The sequence below is a fragment of the Eptatretus burgeri genome, chromosome 2, assembly GCF_056783735.1.
Source record: "Eptatretus burgeri isolate ZD-2024b chromosome 2, Ebu_testis_v1, whole genome shotgun sequence".
Classification (NCBI taxonomy): Eukaryota; Metazoa; Chordata; class Myxini; order Myxiniformes; family Myxinidae; genus Eptatretus; species Eptatretus burgeri.
The window spans coordinates 147,417,511-147,440,986 of NC_140962.1; the positions used below are offsets into that span (position 1 = coordinate 147,417,511).

General features: G+C 45.9%; 2 protein-coding genes across 5 annotated transcripts in view; one reads left to right on the plus strand and one right to left on the minus strand.

The window, feature by feature from the left end:
- LOC147033478 (rho-related GTP-binding protein RhoA-D) overlaps positions 1-7,553 on the plus strand; it is an 8,266-nt gene extending 713 nt beyond the window's left edge. For all 3 annotated transcript variants that reach the window (XM_085871667.1, XM_085871665.1, XM_085871666.1), the window contains exons 2-5: positions 2,265-2,460; positions 2,609-2,729; positions 6,303-6,433; positions 6,625-7,553. In XM_085871667.1, coding sequence (XP_085727793.1) covers positions 2,305-2,460; positions 2,609-2,729; positions 6,303-6,433; positions 6,625-6,798 — 582 coding nt within the window. In that variant the 5' untranslated portion in view covers positions 2,265-2,304 and the 3' untranslated portion in view covers positions 6,799-7,553. The remainder of the gene's footprint in view (positions 1-2,264; positions 2,461-2,608; positions 2,730-6,302; positions 6,434-6,624) is intronic.
- Positions 7,022-23,476, minus strand: part of LOC147033479 (ubiquitin carboxyl-terminal hydrolase 15-like) — a 52,834-nt gene continuing 36,379 nt past the window's right edge. For both annotated transcript variants that reach the window (XM_085871664.1, XM_085871663.1), the window contains exons 14-22: positions 18,886-19,089; positions 18,458-18,564; positions 17,858-18,115; positions 17,555-17,625; positions 17,267-17,382; positions 15,379-15,528; positions 14,135-14,238; positions 13,131-13,219; positions 7,022-9,479 (exon numbers count right to left, since the gene is read on the minus strand). In XM_085871664.1, coding sequence (XP_085727790.1) covers positions 9,246-9,479; positions 13,131-13,219; positions 14,135-14,238; positions 15,379-15,528; positions 17,267-17,382; positions 17,555-17,625; positions 17,858-18,115; positions 18,458-18,564; positions 18,886-19,089 — 1,333 coding nt within the window. In that variant the 3' untranslated portion in view covers positions 7,022-9,245. The remainder of the gene's footprint in view (positions 9,480-13,130; positions 13,220-14,134; positions 14,239-15,378; positions 15,529-17,266; positions 17,383-17,554; positions 17,626-17,857; positions 18,116-18,457; positions 18,565-18,885; positions 19,090-23,476) is intronic.

Sequence of the window (23,476 nt, forward strand, 5' to 3'; positions counted from 1 at the left end):
ACCATGGGATATTTAACGTCCGCAGCAAATGCTGGCAGACTTGACGCCCACTTTAACGTATATCCGAAGCACAGCGCACACACACACACACGCACACACGTTCACATCGATGAAACGCCAGGACGACAGTTTTATAGCTGGTTCGGAATTTGAACCCAGGTGAGACAGGTGTGCGTACCTCCAGGCCATCCTCCCAACCCTGTCATTGCACGAATGCAATGTAAATACCTTTTGGTGTCAGAAGGGGGGTTACGTGTGTAAGTAAGCCGGTACTCGTTTTTGCCAGCCTCGGAAGGATGACGAGCTGAGTCAGGGGGCTCAAACTCGAGACCCTAAGACCTTAAACCGGCCCGCTTTAACCGGCGAAGACCCAAAACGGTGACGTCTCACAAAGAGTTATCGGCATCTGACACCTCGAGCAAAGTACAAATTGTTTCCAATCGAACGTCGGCCTTAACCGGCCGGTTTGTGAAAATAAAACTTTCCTCAAAAGCGTCCTCTGCGGCAGACCGCACGATAAGGTTGAATTGGTGGTTTCTGCTCGAGTCACGGTAGTACGGTAACGTAGAGCAGTGGCAGCAGGTCCTTGGCATGGCACGCAGGCTTTAACGAATGTAAAATGTAATCTCGTCCACCAGCCGGCCACGGCCATTATTGCCCTGGCAAGGCCCGACGGCGTAAACTGCACGGCGGGTGATGAAGTCCCGAGGCTTTGTTCACATTGTTTAATTTCCTGTTTTGTTTTCTCTCAGACTTCCCAAGGCACGCTGGGACCTCTTGCTTTTGGACTCCGTTAACCCCTTTGCTCACGCCGTTCCGACCCGTGGCCGGGTTGTTGTCCTCGTTTTGCTCAGCTGCTCCTAATCGAGTGCAGTGTGAACTCCAATGTGTGGACCCTAGTTGTAGTTGCAGTGTCGTTTGATCGAGTGCAGTGCAGTGAAGGAGGAGTCTGAGGATGTGGCGAGCGATGATGCACCCTCGCGGAGGAAATGCACCGTGACGCCACTCGGTTGTCTCCGCGACTGATTTGTTGGTCGATTTAACTCGCTAACGTTATTTATTTTGTCTGTTCACTGAATAAATTTAGACTTTTAAACAAGAAGCCAGTGGGGTAGCCGAGAGGTAGGTGCACTCCTATCTGTGTTGTTTAGCCTGGCTTCAAATTTTAATCCAGCGATTAAACTCATCAGTATCTTACACACACACACACACACACACACACACACACACACACACACACACACACACACACACACACACACACACACACACACACACACACACACACACACACTGAATCGCCCTGTCTGTGAAACACTAGGATGACAGTGTTTAGCTGGGTCGGGATCCAAACCCTGGCTCGACCGCTTAGAGGTGAGTGTGCATACCTCTCGAGTCTCGGCGATCCTGCCACCATTAGTAAGTGGATGGTAAACATCCTACAGTGTTCTCGGAGAGTCGGCGAGCTATCGCTGGCACTCTGAAAAAAAAATTCCAAATTCATGCTCGCTTGGTTCAATATCTCGTGAAGGAGTGGCGACCGATCCAGGATTGCAACCTTAGTCAAGGAACTGCTTGAGCAGCACTTAGACTGTCTCGACTCTCGAGTATGGTACATGTATGTTTTGAACAAGGCTGCAGTCATCCCAAGCGGTTTGAAGAAGCTGTCGCTGTAGTAAAGTGCCATTGTGGTTTCAAAGTAAATAAATATTGATTCGCCGAATGAAACGGAAGACCGATAAGGACCCCGAAGAAGTAAAGAGCGAAGACGGAGTCATCAGGAGGAACCTGGATAGGATTCGGGTTTCAGCCGCCGCTCCACAACGCTCAAACTCGTCCAGGCGCAGCCAAGTGAGCCTTACAGAAATTTTTTTGCAAGAATTCACATCTCCTGAGAAAGATAGATAAAGAAAGAGAGGAATCGAGAGTAAGATATGAAAGAGAATAAAAAGCAACAATTGGAATGAATAAAGAGAATTGTGGGGGGGGGGGGGGATAAAATAAATAAATAATTCGGGAATGAAGAACAAAGATGCCGGGAAGAACCCGGACAGGTGGATTTCAGCAGTTCCTCCGCAGGCTCAAGCATAATCCACGCAGCATGAGGATATGCTACAAACAAACATCATGAAACGAGCTTGCGTTCTTTCCTATCCAGCTGCGATTGTGGGCCTCGGTTCAGAGAAGGCGTTGGGAATAATAGGTTTGTTGGTTGGTTTGTTTGTTTGTTTATTTTGACTTGAATGGTGTGGGTGTATCGACAGGGAAAACGGGACGACAACGACGACGAACACCCCAACGAGGATGGCTGCAATCCGAAAGAAACTCGTGATTGTGGGAGATGGAGCATGTGGAAAAACCTGTCTCCTGATCGTGTTCAGCAAAGACCAGTTTCCTGAAGTCTATGTGCCAACCGTGTTTGAGAACTATGTGGCCGATATTGAAGTGGATAGCAAGCAGGTGAGCGTTCTTCAATGTCTGTTCCAATGTTTATTTTGTATTAATGATTTGAAAGTCAAAGTTGCATTTGATTTGTGAGAGGACTCGTGGTAGCTTTGCAGCTGATTTTGCAAGAGAGGATACGCCGCCGTTTATCGATTATCCGCAGGTGGAACTGGCCCTTTGGGACACGGCCGGACAGGAAGACTACGACAGGCTGCGCCCGTTGAGCTATCCAGACACCGACGTCATTCTCATGTGCTTTTCCATAGACAGCCCGGACAGCCTTGGTAAGGAATCCTCCTCGTGTTCCATGTCCGCTGTCACAGTGATAATGGGTGATCGGGTTTTTACGCAAAGCGTGGTGACTTACCGTGGTATAGTTTTTGTTTTTTTGTTTTTAGCGCGAGGCTGAGCTCAGGTGGCCCGTTGGTGCTCAGAATCCCAAGTCGATTCCAAATGTCCGATTTGTCCCCCTTCCAGGTGGAGCAGCGTAAATCATCCGAGCGATGCAATGCTGCGGTAGTTGATTACCTCCACCACCGAAGGTAGACAGAGGTGATGTTTTCACCCCTGTCTGTCTGACTGTGTCTATTTGAGCAGGATATCTCAAAAAGTTGTGGACAGATTGGGTGTGCGACGAACACGAATTGATTTGATTTTTGTGAAAAATCTGGATCCGGATGTGAATTATTTTTTTTTTAGCGATTCCTCACCATTGAGAGATGGGGCCAAAAACTATATGTAGCACAATATCTCCAAAGGATGTGGATGAGTGGTGACAAAACTCGGTGGACGAGTTCGTTAGGTGACGAGAACGAGCTCAATCGATTTTTGGTTCGGGTACGGATGCAGGTCCGGCCTGTCGGTGGGATACAAATCGTTAAACTATTCAGCCTGGCAGAGGTGTGCGCTCTTCCCGTGTGACGTGATGTCTTGGTCACCTTTTATTGATGGACTCGACTTGGTTCCCAAAAAAAAAATACCCATAACAGGTTTGCGCTAGTCTTGGTTGTTGGACGCCACATCGCACCTGCTTGTCACATTATTTTAAAAAGCAGTTTTGTATCAATTTCCCTGGTTCTCAGGGAGTTGAGCTGCCTCATCTGTGGCTTCCAATTCCACACTTCGTCAGTCGCTCGTGCTGTTCCTTCGCCCAAGCTCGATACCTCATTCAATCCGGATTCTTTACGGTTGTGCCAAAAACAAATGGGTGTCTTGCATTGGTGTGAGAGAGAGAGAGAGTCAAAGAGAGAGAGAGAGTCAAAGAGAGAGAGAGAGAGAGAGTCAAAGAGAGAGAGAGAGAGAGAGTCAAAGAGAGAGAGAGAGAGTCAAAGAGAGAGAGAGAGAGAGAGTCAAAGAGAGAGAGAGAGAGAGTCAAAGAGAGAGAGAGAGAGAGTCAAAGAGAGAGAGAGAGAGTCAAAGAGAGAGAGAGAGAGAGTCAAAGAGAGAGAGAGAGAGAGAGAGTCAAAGAGAGTCAGAGAGAGAGAGAGAGAGAGAGAGTCAAAGAGAGTCAGAGAGAGAGAGAGAGAGAGAGAGTCAAAGAGAGTCAGAGAGAGAGAGAGAGAGAGAGAGAGAGAGTCAAAGAGAGAGAGAGAGAGAGAGTCAAAGAGAGAGAGAGAGAGAGAGAGTCAAAGACAGAGAGAGAGAGAGAGACAAAGAGAGAGAGAGAGAGAGAGAGTCAAAGAGAGAGAGACAGACAAAGAGAGAGAGAGAGAGAGAGAGAGAGAGAGAGAGAGAGAGAGAGAGAGTGAGAGTCAAAGAGAGAGAGAGAGAGAGAGAGAGAGAGTCAAAGAGAGTCAGAGAGAGAGAGAGAGAGAGAGAGTCAAAGAGAGTCAGAGAGAGAGAGAGAGAGAGAGAGTCAAAGAGAGACAGAGAGAGAGAGAGAGAGAGAGAGAGAGAGAGAGAGAGTCAAAGAGAGAGAGAGTCAAAGAGAGAGAGAGTCAAAGAGAGAGAGAGTCAAAGAGAGAGTCAGAGAGACGAGAGACGAGAGAGTCAAAGAGTGAGAGAGTCAAAGAGAGAGACAGAGAGACGAGAGACGAGAGAGTCAAAGAGTGAGAGTGAGAGTGAGAGAGAGACAGAGAGACGAGAGACGAGAGAGTCAGAGAGAGTCGACGAGAGAGAGAGAGACGGAGAGACGGAGAGACGGAGAGACGGAGAGACAGAGAGCTTTTGTTTGCACATGGAACAGAAACGAGCCCGTGAACAGGTTTTGTCATCACCCCTTGGAATTTCTCGCTCCTGAGCTCATCGCGAAAAGTTACGCAATTTGTTGGCTCGAGTGTGGTGTTTTCTCAGTGCAGTTCGTCGGTGGAACTGAAACAATTGGGAGTTTTATTTGATGCCCCCAGACTTGGTGGCGTAATCGTTAGAGCGTCCGTCCGCTTTGGCTGTGGGATGTCTGTGGTTTGAAGCATGGCCCAGTCATACAAAAGAGTTTTTGAGGGAACTCGTATTGGTATTATTATTATTATCATTAAACCTCAAGATCAAGAGGGAGATATTGTGAGGAATCTCGTCTGTCTGTCCCATCATCACGCCATCTCCTCCTAAACGGATGTGCAGGAATTCACCAAACTCGGTAGTTATGATCACCACATGGCACAAAGGTCATGTGCAAGAGCAGTATCACTTTTGGCCCTGTCCCTTGGGGTGGGGTCAAAAGGTCAAATATTTTAAAAAGCAATTACGGATACATTTTAAAATGAAACTTTGTAAGTGGTCAACATTTGGGGGGGGGGGGTAAAAATTGTAAATTTATTTTATTTTGTATGGTTCAGGTCCCAGGGAGTGGTGACCTTGGGGTTTAGGGTCAATGGTCAGGTCAAAACGGAAATTTTTAATTCATCATTTGATATTGGGTCATTCCTGGTGGAACTTGTTGCGGTTTGCTGTCATCGTCATTAATAGTATCATTGGTGTAACTTCCTTTTTTTCAATACCACAAGCAAAAACATGATGTCAAATTAACCACCGATTGTGTGGTTCGCTTTGGTAACCACTCATTCCATGTCGCAGTCTCGAGGCATGACTGCCCAACGGCAGTGTCCAGTTTACTCGTAGGATGCCCTCCCCCCTCTCAACATCGTAGTTTGAGTATTTGACATTGCAAAGTGTGATGCGTCGTCCATGTTTTCTTCCTCTTGGCGTTTCCTCATTCCGATTAATTATTTAAATGTTAGACTCACGTGGGAGGAGCTTCTCCATTTCCTTGTAAGGGCTCAGATGGAAGAAGCCACAAAATTGTACTTTTACTTGTCCGATATAAGGCAGGGATTCCATTTCAGTCTGGTGTTTGAACTTTGAAGACCGGTGTTTTGTTGAGCACAAACCAACCATTCCAGGAAACGATTCTCTTGAAGCTGGAATTCATGGAATGTCGCCCAAGGAATGTTAATTGCCGTGGGAAGCAAGGATGGGCTGCCGTTTAGGGCGTTGACCCTTCGTCGGTACGCCCTCTTTTGTTCTAATAAATGGTTAATGCTTGAAACGTCAGTTTCTTGCTTCCCATGACGCTTCACACACATCGATCGATGTCCTTTTTAATCAATCATTCTACCTGTCTACTTATGCAGATCGACATTTCCCTTGACTCGCAAGACGAGTTCGTCATTGCGTAACCCGATTCTCTTGATTATAATTGCGCTCGACCCTCGCGCTTCAATGTGGTGGCTCTATGTTATGTGCAAGGACCCGTCAGCCGTGCTCTTTGGTTTGATATCTTTAACCTCGTTTGTTTGTTCTTTTTCCAAAGCATGTATTACTCGATTTGTTTTTCACCCCTCGCACCCCCCCCTCCCCCCGGTCTCCCTGACATTCCAATAGCCGCTCACACTTGGTAAATATTCCAACCATTTCCATAGAAAACATTCCTGAGAAGTGGACCCCAGAAGTGAAACACTTCTGCCCGAACGTTCCAATCATTTTGGTGGGAAACAAGAAGGATCTTCGGAATGATGAAAGCACCCGGCGGGAACTGGCCAAGATGAAGCAGGTAGGATGGATAATATTTCCAGCATTGCGAGCTAAAACCCAATGGGATTGCAAGTTCCATTTGTTGCGTCCGTGAGATATCCTTAGACACCATTGCCGCGTTTTGAGCTTTCGGTCGAGCTGGTTGCCCAATTCCGACCTATTGGCATAACCTTCGATTATCACCAACACTCCTTTCCCTCTCTTTTTCAGGAGCCGGTGAAGTCCGAGGAAGGGCGAGATATGGCGAATAAGATCAACGCATTCGGCTACATGGAATGCTCCGCCAAAACCAAGGATGGTGTCCGTGAGGTCTTCGAGTTGGCCACTCGAGCCGCCCTACAGGTGTGCAAGCGTAAGAGTCGTACCAAGTGCCTTCTTCTCTGAAACGCGTCAGATGTACACACAGCCTTCCATCCTGTTCTTTGGCCGGCCCACCCCTCCTCCTCCTCCTCCACAACCACTCGATCTGCCTTTTTTGATCGGAATCTGTGTGCCATTTCCCAAGGGGCGGGCTCTCTGGCACGCACTCTGTGTGGTCCACGTGCAATCTTTCCCGTTTTGGTGTTGAACCAAATTGAAGTACAAGTTGACAGTGTCCAAGTTTAACTTTTTAATGTTTTTGTTTTTTTTTTTGACAGTTACAGCACTGTGCAGTAATTGTTGGTTAACTGCACCGTAAACCATGTGTCGTTAATTGACCAATCGCGGATTCCTTTCTTTAGGGCATAAAAAAAAAAATCATTGTAAACCCATCGCCGTGTGCACAAAGCTTGCAAGAGTAACGTTTTTAAGTGGTCCAGTGCAGACGTACCTCCACGTTTTCCCGCTTTTGTGCCAACCTTGCGGCCGTTGTCCAAATTTGCGTGCGAAGGGTTTGGCTGACCGAGCCGACGAGTCCGATCAGCGTGAGGGTGCTCTAATTTTGGGCCCAATGTTATTTTAGCCGTTTACTTAAACTGCACTAAGTGAAGCATTACTGATAACCTTATCACGTTTGCTTGTAGAATTAATTAAATGCCTTTTTCTTTGCTGAGATATGCTGTGGGTTATTTGTTGTTGTTTTTTCATTTTGACTCCATGTTAACTCGGTGCAGATGTATCATTGATTTGTAATAAAGGCTTTGGCGTTTGCTTACCGACGTGATTTGTTTTGCCTTGGTCACGTGATGTACTTGATTCTTTTGGGGTTTTAGAAAGATTGGAAGTTCAGCTCAGGGTTTGGAATCTACATTAACCCAGCCTGAGGCCCTTGGGTGCGGCCACTCAGATCCAAAAATAAACAGCCCGACTGGAAATGGCTTCACGTGTACGGACTGCAGGGGCAATGACGATGGCACTGCATGTAGTTGGTTCGGTGGGCAGGTGAGTACGGGGTTGGCATCACCTCTTGCCGAAGTTCAAATCTGGGTGAAGGCTGCAATGTGAAGAACAGAAGCAAAATGGTGGATTATTTTTTATTTTTGCCTCCACCGCTGAAGGCCAGAGTGGTATCTGGTTGTCAATCCATACCTTTTGTCACCATGATAGCATGTGAACCATGAAAGGGATTTCAACCAAACATGAGCACAATTGAAGTGAAATAAGGTGAACTGATTAAATTGTACATTCAACAGGTCAAAGATCATTTACTATTAAATAATTTGTCTATTCAGACCAAACAAGGGATCGACGTCCAACATTGGTGGAGGCATATCCATAGGTTTGCCTGCAAACAGGCCCACAACCCTATGTGTTCCTCACTTCTCCCATTGAGAGAACCACCTTCCAGAAGGCATTCCACCAAGACCTCATGACCATCTGTGATCTTTAACTTCCCAACTTTCTGATTGGAGTGCTTGCTCCCCTTCTCTATTGCCTTGCCCATAATGCCCAATTGTTGCCCTCCTACCCGACTGTCAATTTAACCTTGCTCGAAAAGAAAGACCCTTGATTAAATTGGGGATATAGGTCAACAGCTCCACCAAATTCTTATTTAAAGCAATGTTTGTGGAAGCTTGAGCAAGCAAACAAGCTCCCACTAACACTCGCCGGGCCACATCATGCTTTCGCTGCAAAACTCTCGCCTTCAACCACCACTGGAGCAGAGCAATTGCTAATGAAGGAGAAAGCTTTAATCAACAGTGGTACTCATGCACAGATGCCGTTTGAGTGCAGCACGGAGGCCAGAGCCTGCCATATTTACAGTATTACACTCACTGTACAACGTAAAACACTAAATGCAATTTAAATATTTTACAATCGCTGCCAAGCTCAGTATAATTTACTAAATGCCCCCCCCCCCAACTCCCCCATCCGTTCTTTCTCCTAAGCATTTGCAAATTAAATCGGTGCTTTGTTTTGTTATATGTACACCTAGCTTTTGGTACTGTTAACCATCGAGATAGATTTGACCTCCACTTTTGTTCGTTAGCACATTGCCTCGTTGCATGCCAGAGCTAGTGCAGATCCGTCCAAAAAAAAATAAATAAAAAAAGGGCTCAAAAGTGACTGTTATGGACATACTGAGTGGCAAACGCACAATGTCAAAACGACGTATCTGGAAAATGCTCGGCCGGAGCCGAATGCCAGGGCGGGTTGTAACCCTTTCCCTCCACACCCCTGCCCCAGAACTCACAAGGGTTTTGAATCAAACCCCACGGCGAGTGCCAATGGCCTTCGCGAAAGGGACGACTGCATCTTCCAAACGTAAAGGATTGTCGAGTTGTGCTCAATTCGGATCCCAAAATTTAAAAGGTTCCTTGGAGCCTCCGTATAAGGGGGGAAAAAAAAAAACTATAGAGCAAACGTAAAATGGGACCAATTATTCGCTGCTTCATAACATAGCGATGTTTTCAGTTCATGTCCATGGTGTCGTCACCACTACTGAAAGTGCCGTTGTCAAACCCCTCGTTTTCATCTTCACCCACCCCTCCTTCCTCGCCATCCTCCAACTCGCTCTCGTGTCCCATCGCTGCAGCGGTGGGTGAGGAGATGGAAGCTGATGCCGTTGCCTTACGACCTGTTGCCTTGTAGGTCCCAGTCTGTGTGCCTTGCCGTTGGTAGAAAAGTACGTAAGCTGCCTTGGTCTGCCGATGATGGGGTCGGGGGAGGGGGGGGGGAATAAAAGCACCAGTGAAAGGATTTACCCAGGTTGGAATCACAAGCAGGAAAGGTTATACCTCAAAATCAGCACTACATTGAAGACCCTGCACTAATTGCTTGTACCTCGTTTAGCCTGGCTGAGGCAAGCGTCGGACACATCTGTTGTGAGAACGGAAGCATCCTCCACATGGCAAAGCCATGGTGGGGAAAAAAATAATCCGGAAATGCTTTCAATCACTCCAGTAGTCCCCCACACATGCAGACTCACATCTGCACATGCATAAATACACATGTACAATTCTGCTGGACCGTCAATGCTGCGAGACACCTACATGACTTGTGACTAGTAGAATTGGTTTCATACAAAATCTCGAGTTAGAACCACGCTCGATCAATCACCAATGAAAATGCTTCTAATATTCCAGACACTTCACAAACATAAGCAAATGCTCGATGCTCTTTTCATCCACAACCAACGTCCGGAAATCAAGGGATGACCTTCTGTACGAATCTAAAGCAAAGAACCCATGTCTGGTTAAGGCTGCTCCATCACGTGGTCAGGTATGGGAGCATGTGCCGGAGCAGCACTTTGCTGCGTCTGTCTCGCTATCCCCCAGGCAGATGCCTGGCCCATCCCCATCTCCTGGAGATGCCGATCAACCTGCTGCAACCACAAGGCACGTGGTCAACCCATTGGCCTCCTCCACTCACGAGACTCTCTCGCTGAGAGAATCTGGTGAGCAGGATCAGCGTCAGGAAAACGAGCCACATGTCCATACAGCCGCAGCTGACGCTCACGGACTATGCAGGTAACAAATCTCATTTGAGTCTCTCTCAGCAACTGCTCGTTGGACACAAAGTCTGACCAGCGTTAGCAAAGGATTCTCCGAAGATACCTGGTACCAAAGGAATCAAGTCTCCATCTCAGATCTCTGGTCAGAGTCCAAGTCTCACATCCAAGACTTGAACTTTCGTCTTCCCGCACAGGTACTGGCAGTGCCACACCCCATGATCCAATGAATCCATGACTCCCCAGGCCCGACCGAGATGTCTATTGACCTCTGGCTCACAGCCAGCAGAGACATGAATATCACTGCCAAGGTAAGTGAATCTCTGTGACCACAACATCCTCACCACAAACAGGTACAGACAGGACAGCAGCATCCAAGATGTCATTGAAAGCCTGGATCTTAGTTTTGACCCAGGAAACCCGTCATCCCAGCGGCTGCAACTCCTCATTCAGCACCTCGAGGGCCCCCAAAAGGATATCTTGAGTCTGCAAAGATGACTGCATCATCTGCGAAATCAAGGTCAGAGATTTGACATTGCCAAACGATGCACCGCAACTTGATCACTCCGACATCCTCCCCAGAATCTAGTCCAGACAAGTGCTGAAAAGTGTGGGGGCAAGTACACATCCCTGACAAACTCCAGTAACAACTAGAAATAAGTTAGAGATGGTATCACCACATCTCACAGCACTCTCAGCACCAGAATAGAGTTCAGACATCAGATCGATCAGTTTTGGTGGCACCCCACGAAGACCAAGAATCCTCCAGAGGACATCCCGATTCACTGAATCGAACGCTTTCCAGAGATCAACATCAGCTGCAAGCAGCCCCTACCGAAACTCTCATCTGCGTTCGGTGAGGACCTGAAGAGCAAGGATACGGTCAATCGTTGACCTCTTTGGTGTAAAGCCTGACTGCTCTGGATGTTGGTGCTCAAGTAGATGGTTGCAAACCCCACCGAGAATTATCCAAGCAAAGAGCTTGCCCAGCAGGGAGAACAGCATCACCCCCTCAGTCGTTGTTGCAGTCTTGGCAATCACTCTTGCCTTTCCAGAGAGGGACAACAAGGCCCTCTTCCAGTCAGTTGAGATGATGCCTGTGTTCCAAGCAGAGCACAGAACTGCATGCAATGACACAGGTACAGCATTTCCACCAGCCTTGAGAAGTTCAGCATGGATGCCACAGATCCCAGCAGCTTTACCCCATTTCAACCAGTTCACCACAGCCTGTGTTTCCACAAACGAAGGTGGACCACAGTTGATTGGAGGGTCAACAACAGGCATTGTAACACCCCTGATATTCAACTCAACAGCTGGTGGATCAACCTGGTATAGCTGCTCAAAGTAACCGGCCGAGTGGGCCTTCACTTCAGACTCCTCTGTCAAGAGCCTACCACCCTCTGCTCTCACTGCAGTGCTCCGAGGGATGGGCTTGGATGAACGCAATGCACGAGTTCCCCTGTAAGCGGGACGACAATCACCTGACCACAGGTGATGCTTTACCCCCTCACAGATTCCTCATACATAGGCCTCCTTGTCCACCTTAAGTGCACGTACAGTTTTACACCTCAGCTCCCTGAACAGCTCAGCTCTGCCATTCAGCCTGGCCCAGCGATTTTGGTCAATGGTATCCAGTGTCACTTGAGAGATAAAATTCTTCTTCGCCCTCCAGTGAGTTCCAAGACATCCACCGGTAACATCAAGGACGGTGGTCTTGAAGTCACTCCACAACTCTTCATGATTCCCCAAAGCACCCAGACCCCCCCCCCCCCAAATCTCCACTCAGCCTGTTCAGAAACTCCTCAGCTGCACTCTCATCCTTGAGCTTGCCAAGCTCCAGCCTAGGCTGGGATGGTACCATTCTCCAGGATTTAAGCTGCAGCTTTAGAGTTGCTACAACAAGCCGGTGGTCAGTATTGAGGAACTGAGCACTCCGGTAGACCCTGCAGTTATGGATCATCCTCCAGCGACCATCAATGAGCACATGGTCAATCTCTTTTGCTACACCGCCAGCATTGGAATACATCACATGGTGCAGGTCCAAAACTGGCTGAACAGGCCTCTGCATAAGCAAGGGGTTGAGATTAAACGGCCGCGTCCACGGACACCCCCCCCCCCGCTCCTCAAGTCCTTCACGAACCGGCAGTCCAGCCCCCTCCCACCCTGATGGCCATTAACGATCCTACACTGTCCTTCGCAAAGAGGATGTGAGCCATCGCCGGCACCCTGAACAAATTCCTGCTCTAACCTACAGGCGACACTGCATCAGCGGAAAAGCTGCACCCCTGGCAAATGATGCCAACCAGCCACCACAGGGTGCACACAAATTGAATGAACAGCATCTGCAATGCTTTCATCCTTGGCGTTGTTTTGTCGTTGTTGTTCAGTCCAGCACCTTTACAGTTTTTCAGCGAGCTAACACACACTCGTACCAGAAATTGAAAGCACGCAACGTACCAGAAATGCCGTCCAACTTCATGAAAGAGCTGCTGGACTTGAAGCAAATTAGCTGGAAGTCTTTGATTTACAAATCAAAAACCATTACCGTGGCGACAACAAAATGGTACAATCCTTTTGTGATCATATTTAAAGCCACTCCCGAAGGAAATGGGAAACATCGCAAAAGACAGCCGCACCTCGAAACTGCATCCGTTTCCTTCTGCTCTCGACAAGTAGCCTTGCCATGGAATTAGCTCACAGGGCCAGAAAGCAATTGGAATAACGAGCACTCGAATAAAAAGTGGCAGTGAACACGATTGGGAAGGAATGGAAGTAATCTTTACGCAGCTTTTTCCACAAGTTTAAAAACATCGCAGCAAACAAGCGGAATGAACAATTTACTCACCACGACCTGCTCCTCCGAGGCTGGGGAAACGCTGCTGTCGTCAAAGTAATACCACTGCCCATCATCCTTGTGTTTTGCGATTACAGTGTCTGTGGGAGAGTTTTACACGAGCAAAAAGTCTTCATTGCAGATGAGAGGGGGAAAAAAAAAAAAAAAAAAACGATGAATGTAACTGTTAAAAAGGAGATTAAAAGTTTCAAATTCCTGAGCAAAAGCTTTGTGACGAGTGAAACAGAAAGCCCGTTTTTGGAGCCAAAAAGACTTTTCGGTGCCGGAGGCGGATCTAACTTCGTTACCTGTCGTGCTCACGAGCTCTGTGAGCCAGGTGCATCCAACGTGCGGAGGTGAACCTTCACCGGGCGATGCTTGAACGGCACGCAAGGTTTCGCCAACTTCAAGCACTAGCTGGGCTCGACACCAGACCCCCTCCGCCAATCCGCTTTAACCCACCCCCTTCCAAAATAAGAACCGGCATTTTTGCTCAGGGTAATCACAGCTGATTGTGATTGTTACAGCGAACCCTGATCAAAAGATCTACCAAGTGCAAGTGTTACAACTAATCATCATCTTCACGCTACAACAAAGTCGGTTGTGCGACATTGTCAATTATAAATGACTGAAGCGACTTTGCATCGTGGGGAAAAATACGCCCCAACATGTTGGTTCAAGTTTGGATGCGCTGTGCCAACAATTTTTGTAATATCGTGTAAATGGAGATAAGTCTCCATCACAATTCAAACGATGTACCACCTCAAGTGACTGCCTGATGTGCATGGGAAGAGACATCTTGGACTTTCCGCCATGTTACATTTCATCTTTATCTTTCCTTTGATAGCACGGCCTTTCTGCCAGTTCAAATACTCTTCATCAATGACAGCATATTTATTTAATGCTGTGCACCATGGGACTCGGTGCAGGAGAACACGGTGCACTTGCGTTGTAAAAAGGGCAACGGCGGGTTTGTACACCGTTCAAGGTGAGGAGAATAGCAAGTGCAGACTCACAGTGACCGCCACCCATTCCGCCGTAGTGGTTAACAGCAGCGATGAGGTCGTATGTGGATTGTCCAGCATTAGGGTTTATGACAAACCCTGACATGTCCAACGACCTGAGGGAAACCGGGTTGGGAAGAAGAGTAATCGGTCATGCAACATTGAGTGATCATTCCTGCACAGTTTGGATCTTCTTCCTTTGACACAAAATAAAACGAGATGTCATCTGCAAATGCAAAACACGTTCACTTTGCATTCGGACTTCTTCTTCTTCTTCCATGTGCTCGATGGTACCTTTGACCTTTGGGCCAAATTCTTAATTTGTCTTCTCCATATTCTCATCATAAAACTTTGTTGAAAATTTGATGAAAAAAGCTCAAATTATTTAAAATTAAAAAAAAGTTACGGCCCAGACAGACACATACACAATTGATTGCAAAAACCGGTCTCCCGCTGCACGGGCGACGGGCTAAACAGAGGGCTGCCATCACAGATTGCTGATCATTCCCAGTAGTGCCAAACTCTTAACATTAGCCAATTGGTAGCACTTGAAATTCTGCCTCATAATGAAAACACTTTCTATTTTTTTCTTCCAAAAAGCAGGACACAAAGACTAAACACTTAATGCCTCCAACCAGGAACAAAAACAAAAAGAGCTCCGTGGGTCCTAAAGCTCACCTGGATCAGGAGCAACAGTCACTCAACCCCCTCCCCTCCCCCCACCTTAATTCCCCCCCTCCCCCACAAACCCCAAAGACCCCGATTTATTTTTATGCCTTGAACAAACTTTGGTACATCACAAGTGATGGAGGTTGTGTTCAAGTATCATCAACATCATATGCCTCCAACAGGTTTGGACAAGAGAACAAATACCTTTTTTTTTTGGCAGGGGGGGGGGTTCAACTCCCCTCACCGCATTGACCTCCCTAATGAGCGCAGATTTTGATGCGGTCAACACACTTTCGTGAGGTATCAGATATGAAGCTTGTGGCCAAGTTTTATGAAAATTGTGGTTGGTTCAAGAAATAATGAATGAAGCGTTTCCAGACTCACTGACTTACCTACGTACACTGCACGATCGCATAAGCTCACCGGACTAATAATAAAAAAATTAATATTCGAAAAACAAAAAAAATTAATGGAAAAATTATTTTTCTAAAAAAAACGGGACACAACGGACAGCAAGACTAAAAACTTAATGCCTCCCTCCAGGAATCATAAACAGCATTTGGATTCTCTGAAAATGTTGCCAATACCTGATGGGAAAATCGACCAGTGTGTCCAGCTTCTCACGCAGGTATCTGTTGTAGAAAAAACGTTTGAGGTGCACCACAAGGACCTCGGGCAGAGACCATAGGTCCAGCTGCTTGGTGGCCTGCTTGTGTTTCTTGCACGACGGGCAATACCTGTACGAGATTAGGATACGGATCGGACAACATGCTGCAACGTTATTGTGTCATCATCCATTGCAATCTCGGCCGTCCCATCCAACTTGGCAATAACGTTGGCAACGGTGTCGGTGGTATCCCGTCGTAGTGGCTCAAGTCCCAATCCGTTTAAAAATCTAAATGTCACGCAGCGTTACGGTATGACCGTACCCTTCTCTACCCAACGTACTTGTCCACTCTAAGTGAGGGAGCTCGGCGGTTTGAACACGATCCCGGCCATGACGAGTCATGACGATGACTAACGAGAACAGCACTTAGGAGACCACATCCCTCCACCAGGCTGGACAGTTTAAATTTTGTATCTCACCGATAGGCCGGACCTGCATCTGAACCTGCACCAAAATGTAATTGGTTTGTTCTTGTCACCTACCTAAGTCATCCAACAAGTTTTGTCAAAATTAGTCCAAAACTTTTTGAAATATCGTGCTGTACATCGTTTTTGGTTCCATCTCTCAATTATGAAGAATCACTTTTTTTTTTTTAATGAAAAGAATTCTCGGATCCACATCCAGATCCGGATCCTCACCAAAATCTAATCAATTCGTCCTTGGCACAAACACAATCTGTCCACCGGGTTTCGTCTGAATCGGTCAGTAATTTTTCGAGATATTCTGCTCAGACAGACAGACAAACAGACAAGGGTGAAAACGACCTCCGTCCACCTTTGGTGGCGGACGTAAAAATGGTGCGTGCCGCTTCCTTAATATTTAAACAGCATAGAGCACAGACAAACAACCATAGGTTGGCCACCACTGTGTATGCTCGATGGACCTAATGGCCTCCTACGTTGAACTTCCTTTTATATTTTTAGCAGCGTCTCTCGCGCTGCTCATAGAGAGCTCGGCGTTGTTCTTCTTGTTCTTCTTCTTCTTCTTCTTGTGAAGACAAAACCTTAACCTCGAGGACTCAACTCTTGTATATACAAAATCCAGATCTCGTTAAATAATAAACACATGTACACATGCTCGCATTGACGGTGCCTTTTGAGAGCGTCTATCATGAACTTTTAAATATATTCGGACATTTGCTTTAAAGTTTCGAAAAGTTCACGTTACTATTTAAAGATTATTCCATTTATCGTATTGTAATTTCGTAAATACACTATTTATTCGTATTTACACTATCTATTGTAAATACGTAAATACATTATGACGGGTCTCGCTATTGGCCTAATCAAGGCACGTGCCGAAATATCGGAAGGTTTTTATGTTTATTTATTTTTTTAGCCGACAAAACCTTTAGGACGCTGCTCTTGGACACATTTGGCCTTGTTTTTTAAATAATGATTGAGAACACTGATGCTCCTATTTATTTTTGTTTGTTACTCAATATGTTATCCTCATCCTCATCACCTTTAAACCGCTTCACCCCCTCCCCCTTCGCCATTCCCCCTAACCCCACACACAACAAAATGATTGGCTAACAGCGTGATACACACCAGACAGAATATCGAGCAACACATTTGGTATTTCTGAAACGGTGTCAATACAGCTTTCACGAAGTAGTACCAACGGCAAGGCACAAAATAAAATATGACTTCTTCCACTCGTGGTGTTAAAACAAAACAACCGACGATCCGCCGGTCTACAGCGGGTACAACTTGAGCGACATCCTAGGAGGGAACAGTAGTGAACAAAAGAGCGAAGGGTAGGAGGGCCAGAATGCGATCAGAATAGGAAATAGACGAGCAGCTCACCAAAGGTCGTGCTCTCCCAGCATCTCCCTGGTGGTGAAGAGCTTGATACAGTCGTGAAGGCGCACCATGTGCTTCCTGGCAGGGTGGGTGGACATGCTCTCGTGCTTTTTTAAATCCTAAAACAAGAAGGGTACTTGCATGAGGGCACGAGCAGTCGCAGACAGCTTAAAACTTAATGCAAGTACTCTTCCGTTCAATTCGAGAATTTTAATGTGTATCCAAAACAACCCAAAAGCAAACACGCTGGTCACAGAGTGCAGTGGGAAATAATGACTTGAAAGGGCATACTTCGGCAGCTTTCTCGTCGTAATAGTACTGCTTCATGCGCGAGTCCCAGTCGAGCGCAATGTACGGTCGATCTGTGGCCAACAGCGAGTTTCAACGTCAACGTTTAATGTTCCCAACTGCACCAATTTTTCAAAGTTTCCAACTCAGAATACTAGAACAACTAAATAAACACAAGGCTCTCGATGGTCCACAAGAGGGGCACCATTTATTCCCGACAGTGGATCCAATAAAAGTAGAGTTCAAAATTATTTTACGGCTTCGTTGGTATCGGAAAGTTAGTATCGGCACAGAACGGAGGCGTACTGGTAAACTTTATCGGCTGCCCGTCGTCCATGATGGTGTTGATTTCACTGCTTCCATAGGCGTTCACAATATGAAAGGTGAAAAGGGGTGGACGTCGCCGAGCCCTGCAGGCATCACGGCGAGCCGCGTTCACGTTGCCCATTGGCTCACGACCCGCCAACTCCACCTCCTTGTCAGATTCATCCAATGGGCTGTCGTCCGTCTCCGATGGTATCTCGTGATCGTGGCTCGACTCCTCATCCTCCATGTCCACCTCGCCTGAACGCAAGCACCACGTGTGGACGAGGGAGGGTCAAAAATGTTGTCGTTCAAAAATTATTTTTTTTACGTTTTTGGAGCCAAAAACACGAGGGATCAGGAAACTCGCACACGATGGGTAAAAGAAGTCTGACACCAGTGAGAAACTACATAGGAAGAGACTAATAGGATGTCCAAAAGGTCCACTCCACCTCCACATGCTCTTCCCCATCCCACCCCCAAAATGCCACCATGCCCTCGAGTTCCAAAACATCAAAGTGGATACAATGCTTTTTTGACAATCTTTGTAAACAAATCATTCAGGAGTTTTTGTGACAATGAAGCTCACTGTGTGTGCTGTACCGTTTTGTCTGTTGAAATGCATGTTGTTCACGTTGTTCTGGTCCATGTAGAAGAGTCCATCGTACGAATCGTCGTCATCTTCGTCAGCAGGGCGGTTAACGTAGCGACTGGGAAGATGAGCACGTCAAGGAGTGTGGGGGAGTAAAGTGGGGGCGGGATTATGAATGTTTAACAGCAATAACTCGGCAGTCAGGAAGCATCTCAACAAATCCAAGGAGAACGGATGGATACGTTCAGCAAGTGGCAGGATCTCATCTCCTCCTCGAGCACAACCCCATCCCGTCCCCCGCCCACAGGCACAAGCGTGCATTCCTTACCCACGAGTGACCAACACAAGGAATACCAAGAAAATATCTACCCAGATATTTTTACATACAAATTGTAAAGGAGTCTTTTGCAAAGGCAGAGGAAGAACAGAAAAGCCTTACTCCATGCGCTCAAGCAGTATCTGGTAGAGTTTCTGGCATGTGGTGGTGTGACGTGGCACGGAGAGCAGCAAGGGCTGGCCAAACAGCGTTCCTCCTGGTAGTAGGTTGGAATTGAATCCGCTGCCGCTCAGACGCTTCTCGCGTAGATAGACAGGCACAAGGATGTGCTCGCAGTCGTCTTGATGCTTCATCTGCACTTCATAACTGTTGGAAACAAAAACAAGACCGAGCATTTAACGATGGAGCCTCGCCAGGGTGTTCATCTCGGTGACATCTTCAGACATTGGGTGTGAACCCCTTAGAGATTAAAAACATTTAAATAATTTAGTGTATTTAAAATTATAAATGTCTAACCCGATTTCCATGCTGCGTATCAAGCTCCGTGTGTGTGTGTGTGTGTGTGTGTGTGTGTGTGTGTGTGTGTGTGTGTGTGTGTGTGTGTGTGTGTGTGTGTGTGTGTGTGTGTGTGTGTGTGTGTGTCATCATTTATCAAATGCCTTAGAATGAACAAAATAGATTGTTGTGGATCTGCGTGCCAAGGAATATACCCTGAGGAGTGCGAGTGGCTAACTTGGACATAATCAACATTCAAGGTACAAAATCTCGTTGGAGGTAACTGGAAGGGCACTCTTCGACTTTGCCAGATATGCCTCTGTCCACATTATTACATCATTATACATACTTCTACCAAGTTTGATATAAATCCCAGAACCCAGATTCAAAACAATAAATAATTCTGTCTGCCAGAACATGCACCTGATCAGGTTTAAATTTAAAACACTAGTACGTGCCCGTAAAAAAAATAAAAATAAAAAAAAATTATAAATAAATATTCAAACCGCGAGCAACAAACCACGCAGGCCGTTTATTCGCTCTCACGTGCGCGGCCCGGAAATTCGCATATTATTCGCAGTTACGATTATTCGCAATTTAGTTTTAATACCCAATTATTCAATTAGCGCCAACGTATTTTACCTTTTCGCAATGTCGTGGCAAGGAAAAACAAAAAGAGAAGAGAGAAAAAAAATTTACTTCCTGGTTCGGAGCATACCAGCACTCTGATGTTACCGAAATTTATGCACCGTCTAATATGAAAACGATCATAACTTGGGCCATTCTGTTTATCTATAAATGCGCATAAGAAATCGAGAAATTATTAGAATACAAGAAGTCATCATTATCCGGAAGTCCATACGTTGTAACCCGTAATGGGGAACGCGGCTGAGCTTCCCTTCCCCATCGGCCACGCCCACGGAACAACGTGTCTTGTCATTGGTTTGGTAAATAAATGGCCATAACTTGGGAAGCACTTGTCCGATTAATATCAAACCTTGAAAAGGCACATCCTCAGGTCCCCAGCAATATATCTGGCAAGTTTCAATTAGATCGGACCAGCGGTTGTCGAGAAACAGCGGTCACACACACACACACACACACACACACACACACACACACACACACACACACACACACACACACACACACACACACACACACACACACACACACACACACACACACACACACACACACACACACACACACACACACACACTACTGGAATTATAGATAGATATATTCCCCATGACGACGAGATCATAACTGTGGTTTTATGGCGATTGAAGAAGCGGTTCAAGAGGAAGGATTTTTGAAAGGTTTTTGTTAAATCCAATATGGCTGCCAGACCATGTGACCTATTAATTATTCGTGAACACCATGGCATCCTCAAGGCTTGAGGAACATGTGGGTGAAGTTTCTCCTCGATCTGTCAAGCAGTTCTGGAGAAGATGATTTTAAAAGGTTTCTTCTTCAAAAAATCATAGCTGTGAAACCATGTGCCTATGACGTCATAGGTGGAGAACCTTTTGTTCCGCATGGATAGGCGATCATACCTGTAAAGGTTTGTCTCGATCTGTTCAGCCGTTTCAGAGAAGATTTTTGAAGAATTTTACGTTAAAAAAAAAAAACATATGGCTGCCGAACTACGTGACCGATGATGTCATAAATCCCCCCCCCCCCCATACAATTTAGCCTGAAATGACCCTCAAAATTTTTCATACTGATTGGATAAAGTGTTTGATATATGCAATTATGACATCAAAAAAATTAAAAATAAAAAATAAAAAAAAACCACACTCATTCCCCATAAGGAGTACTTGCCATGTGGCAAGTTTCATTTTTTTTTTCCTTGGTGCGGTTTCAGAGATACAGAGGTCCAAAGTTTTTCCGTTTTTCCAACATGGTTGCCACACCACGTGACCTACGACATCATAATTATCAGTGAAACATTCGACACGAGTAGTCGCACCAATGATGAAAATTTCTTCTCAATCCAACAAGCGGTTGCGGAGAACAACACAAAAGTTCTGTGCGGACAAACAGACAGACCCAAATGGAATACCCTCCCCTTCGGCGAGGGTAACAAGAAAGAGCAATCAAGAGATTGCAGACCCTCGCCAGGACTTGCTTTGTGTGGAAAATAAATGGAAGGATGCACTTGATGAAAGGTCGTTGATTGCAAATGCAAGGTCAAACGGTCTGACGGTCTGATGGTCTAAAGCTTTTGACCAAGCCGTGTGTAAGCCTGTCAATCAAGCACAGCCGTTGATTACCAATCAATACATCCTGGGCATAACCATTTCATCAACTATCACATACATAGTCTGAAAAGAACGGTGCTCACACATTTATGTCGCCAAAGATGGAAAAATAAATTGATCGTGGGGAGTCGGATCTGGAGGGTTGCGAGTAAACTGCTCTTTTGTGACACAGTTCAGTGGTGGCACACATCCAATTCAACCGATTTCACTTCGACTGTCTACCTCCACCACCGAAGGTGGATGGATGAAGGTCATGTTTTCATCTCTGTCTGTCTGTGAACAGGATATCTCAAAAGGTTGTGGACAGATTAGGACGAAACTTGGTGAACAGGTTGTGTGTGACGAGGATGAATCGATTCACTTTTTGGTAAACATCCAAATGCTCAAACGATAGTTGTTTTTTTATTTTCTCAAGCAATTCTTCACCGTTGAGAGATGGGGACAAAAATGATATCTAGCACGATATTTCAAAAAGGTGTGGATGAGTTATGACAAAACTAGGTGGATGAGTTTGTCAGGTGACAAGAAGAAGCCGATTAAATTTTTGCTTCGGGTCTGGATCCAGATGCGACCTATCAAGTGGGCTACAAGATGTAAACCGTTCAGTCTGGCGGAGGTATGCGCTCGACTGAGTGCTGTTCTCGTTGTAAATGCTGCATCAATTCTTCATTTCACATTATGGTCAAGATACCTTGGCAGGGAGTCCATTTGATTCAGAAATAACAACAAGAATAAAAACTTGACGACGACGACAATTACTTACCCTTGCTATTAATAAAAATGTTTTCACCTGAAAAAGCTTTCAGTCACTTCCTGCACCCACCCGCTTACATAATAGTTGTGGGATCGACACAATGGATTTTAAAGCTCTCATCCGTTGCTTCGTCAGAACCAGATAGTTCACGATATGTAGATATTCAATTGTGGGCCACAACTTCACATTGTCTGCCAAATCGGGTTTCTTCAAGCAATAAATATGTATCCGTCCCATCATAGAGAGCTATTTTCTGATCTGTGTTTTGCATCCTGGTGCGAGTTGTCAAAATACATGGTAAATGCCATCGTGTGCCTGCCACAGTGGCTGAGCTGTCACGTTTGTTGTCTCCCATAATGGCGGACGGGCTTTGTATCGCAGAACGACATGACGTCATTGCACACATACTACCCATAGATTACATTACACGTGAGGATTTTAAAGTATATCTGCATGCAGACGCTCACTCGCTGACAAAGTGCATTCAGCAATGGGAGAAGCTAAAAATACAAGGTTCTTCCCCTTGTCGCCGGATTTCATGCTTGCAATACCAGACCTGTCGACCCCCGCATGAGGGAATTTGTGAAACATTATTCATTATGTCGAAGAGTCCACATTCTTTAAGTGCAACATTATTTTTTCATGAAAAAATGACACAAGAAAAATAAATCATCATTATCAGTGACAAGTATGTGCACAAGCATTTAAAGTAACAAGATAACACAGATGACTACGTAACAGGCACAGATCCAACAAGAAAAAGAGCAATCGAGATTGCAGACCCTCGCCAGGACTTCTTTTGAGTGGTGTATATTTATAGGTGTTAGGGTAAATCCTATATGGCTGCCAAACCATGTGACCGATGACATCATACGTGTGAACTTCTTGTTCCTCATGGACAGGCGGTCATACGTGTAAAATTTCGTCACGATCCGTTTGGCCATTTCAGAGAAGAAGATTTTTGAAGGTTTTTTTGTTTTTTTTTAAACAATATGGCATGCCGAATCGCGTGACCGATGACGTCATCAAATTTTTCTCCTGTGGACCATTTTATCCCAAGATGACCCTCAAAATTTACATACTGATCGGATGTGGCATTCCACATATGCACATATGTCATGAAAAAAAAAAATCACCCTCATTCCCCATGAGGAGTACTTGCTGTGTGCCAAGTTTCAATTTTTTCCTTGGTGCGGTTTCAGAGAACAAGCTCCAAAGTATTTTTTATTCCGTTTTT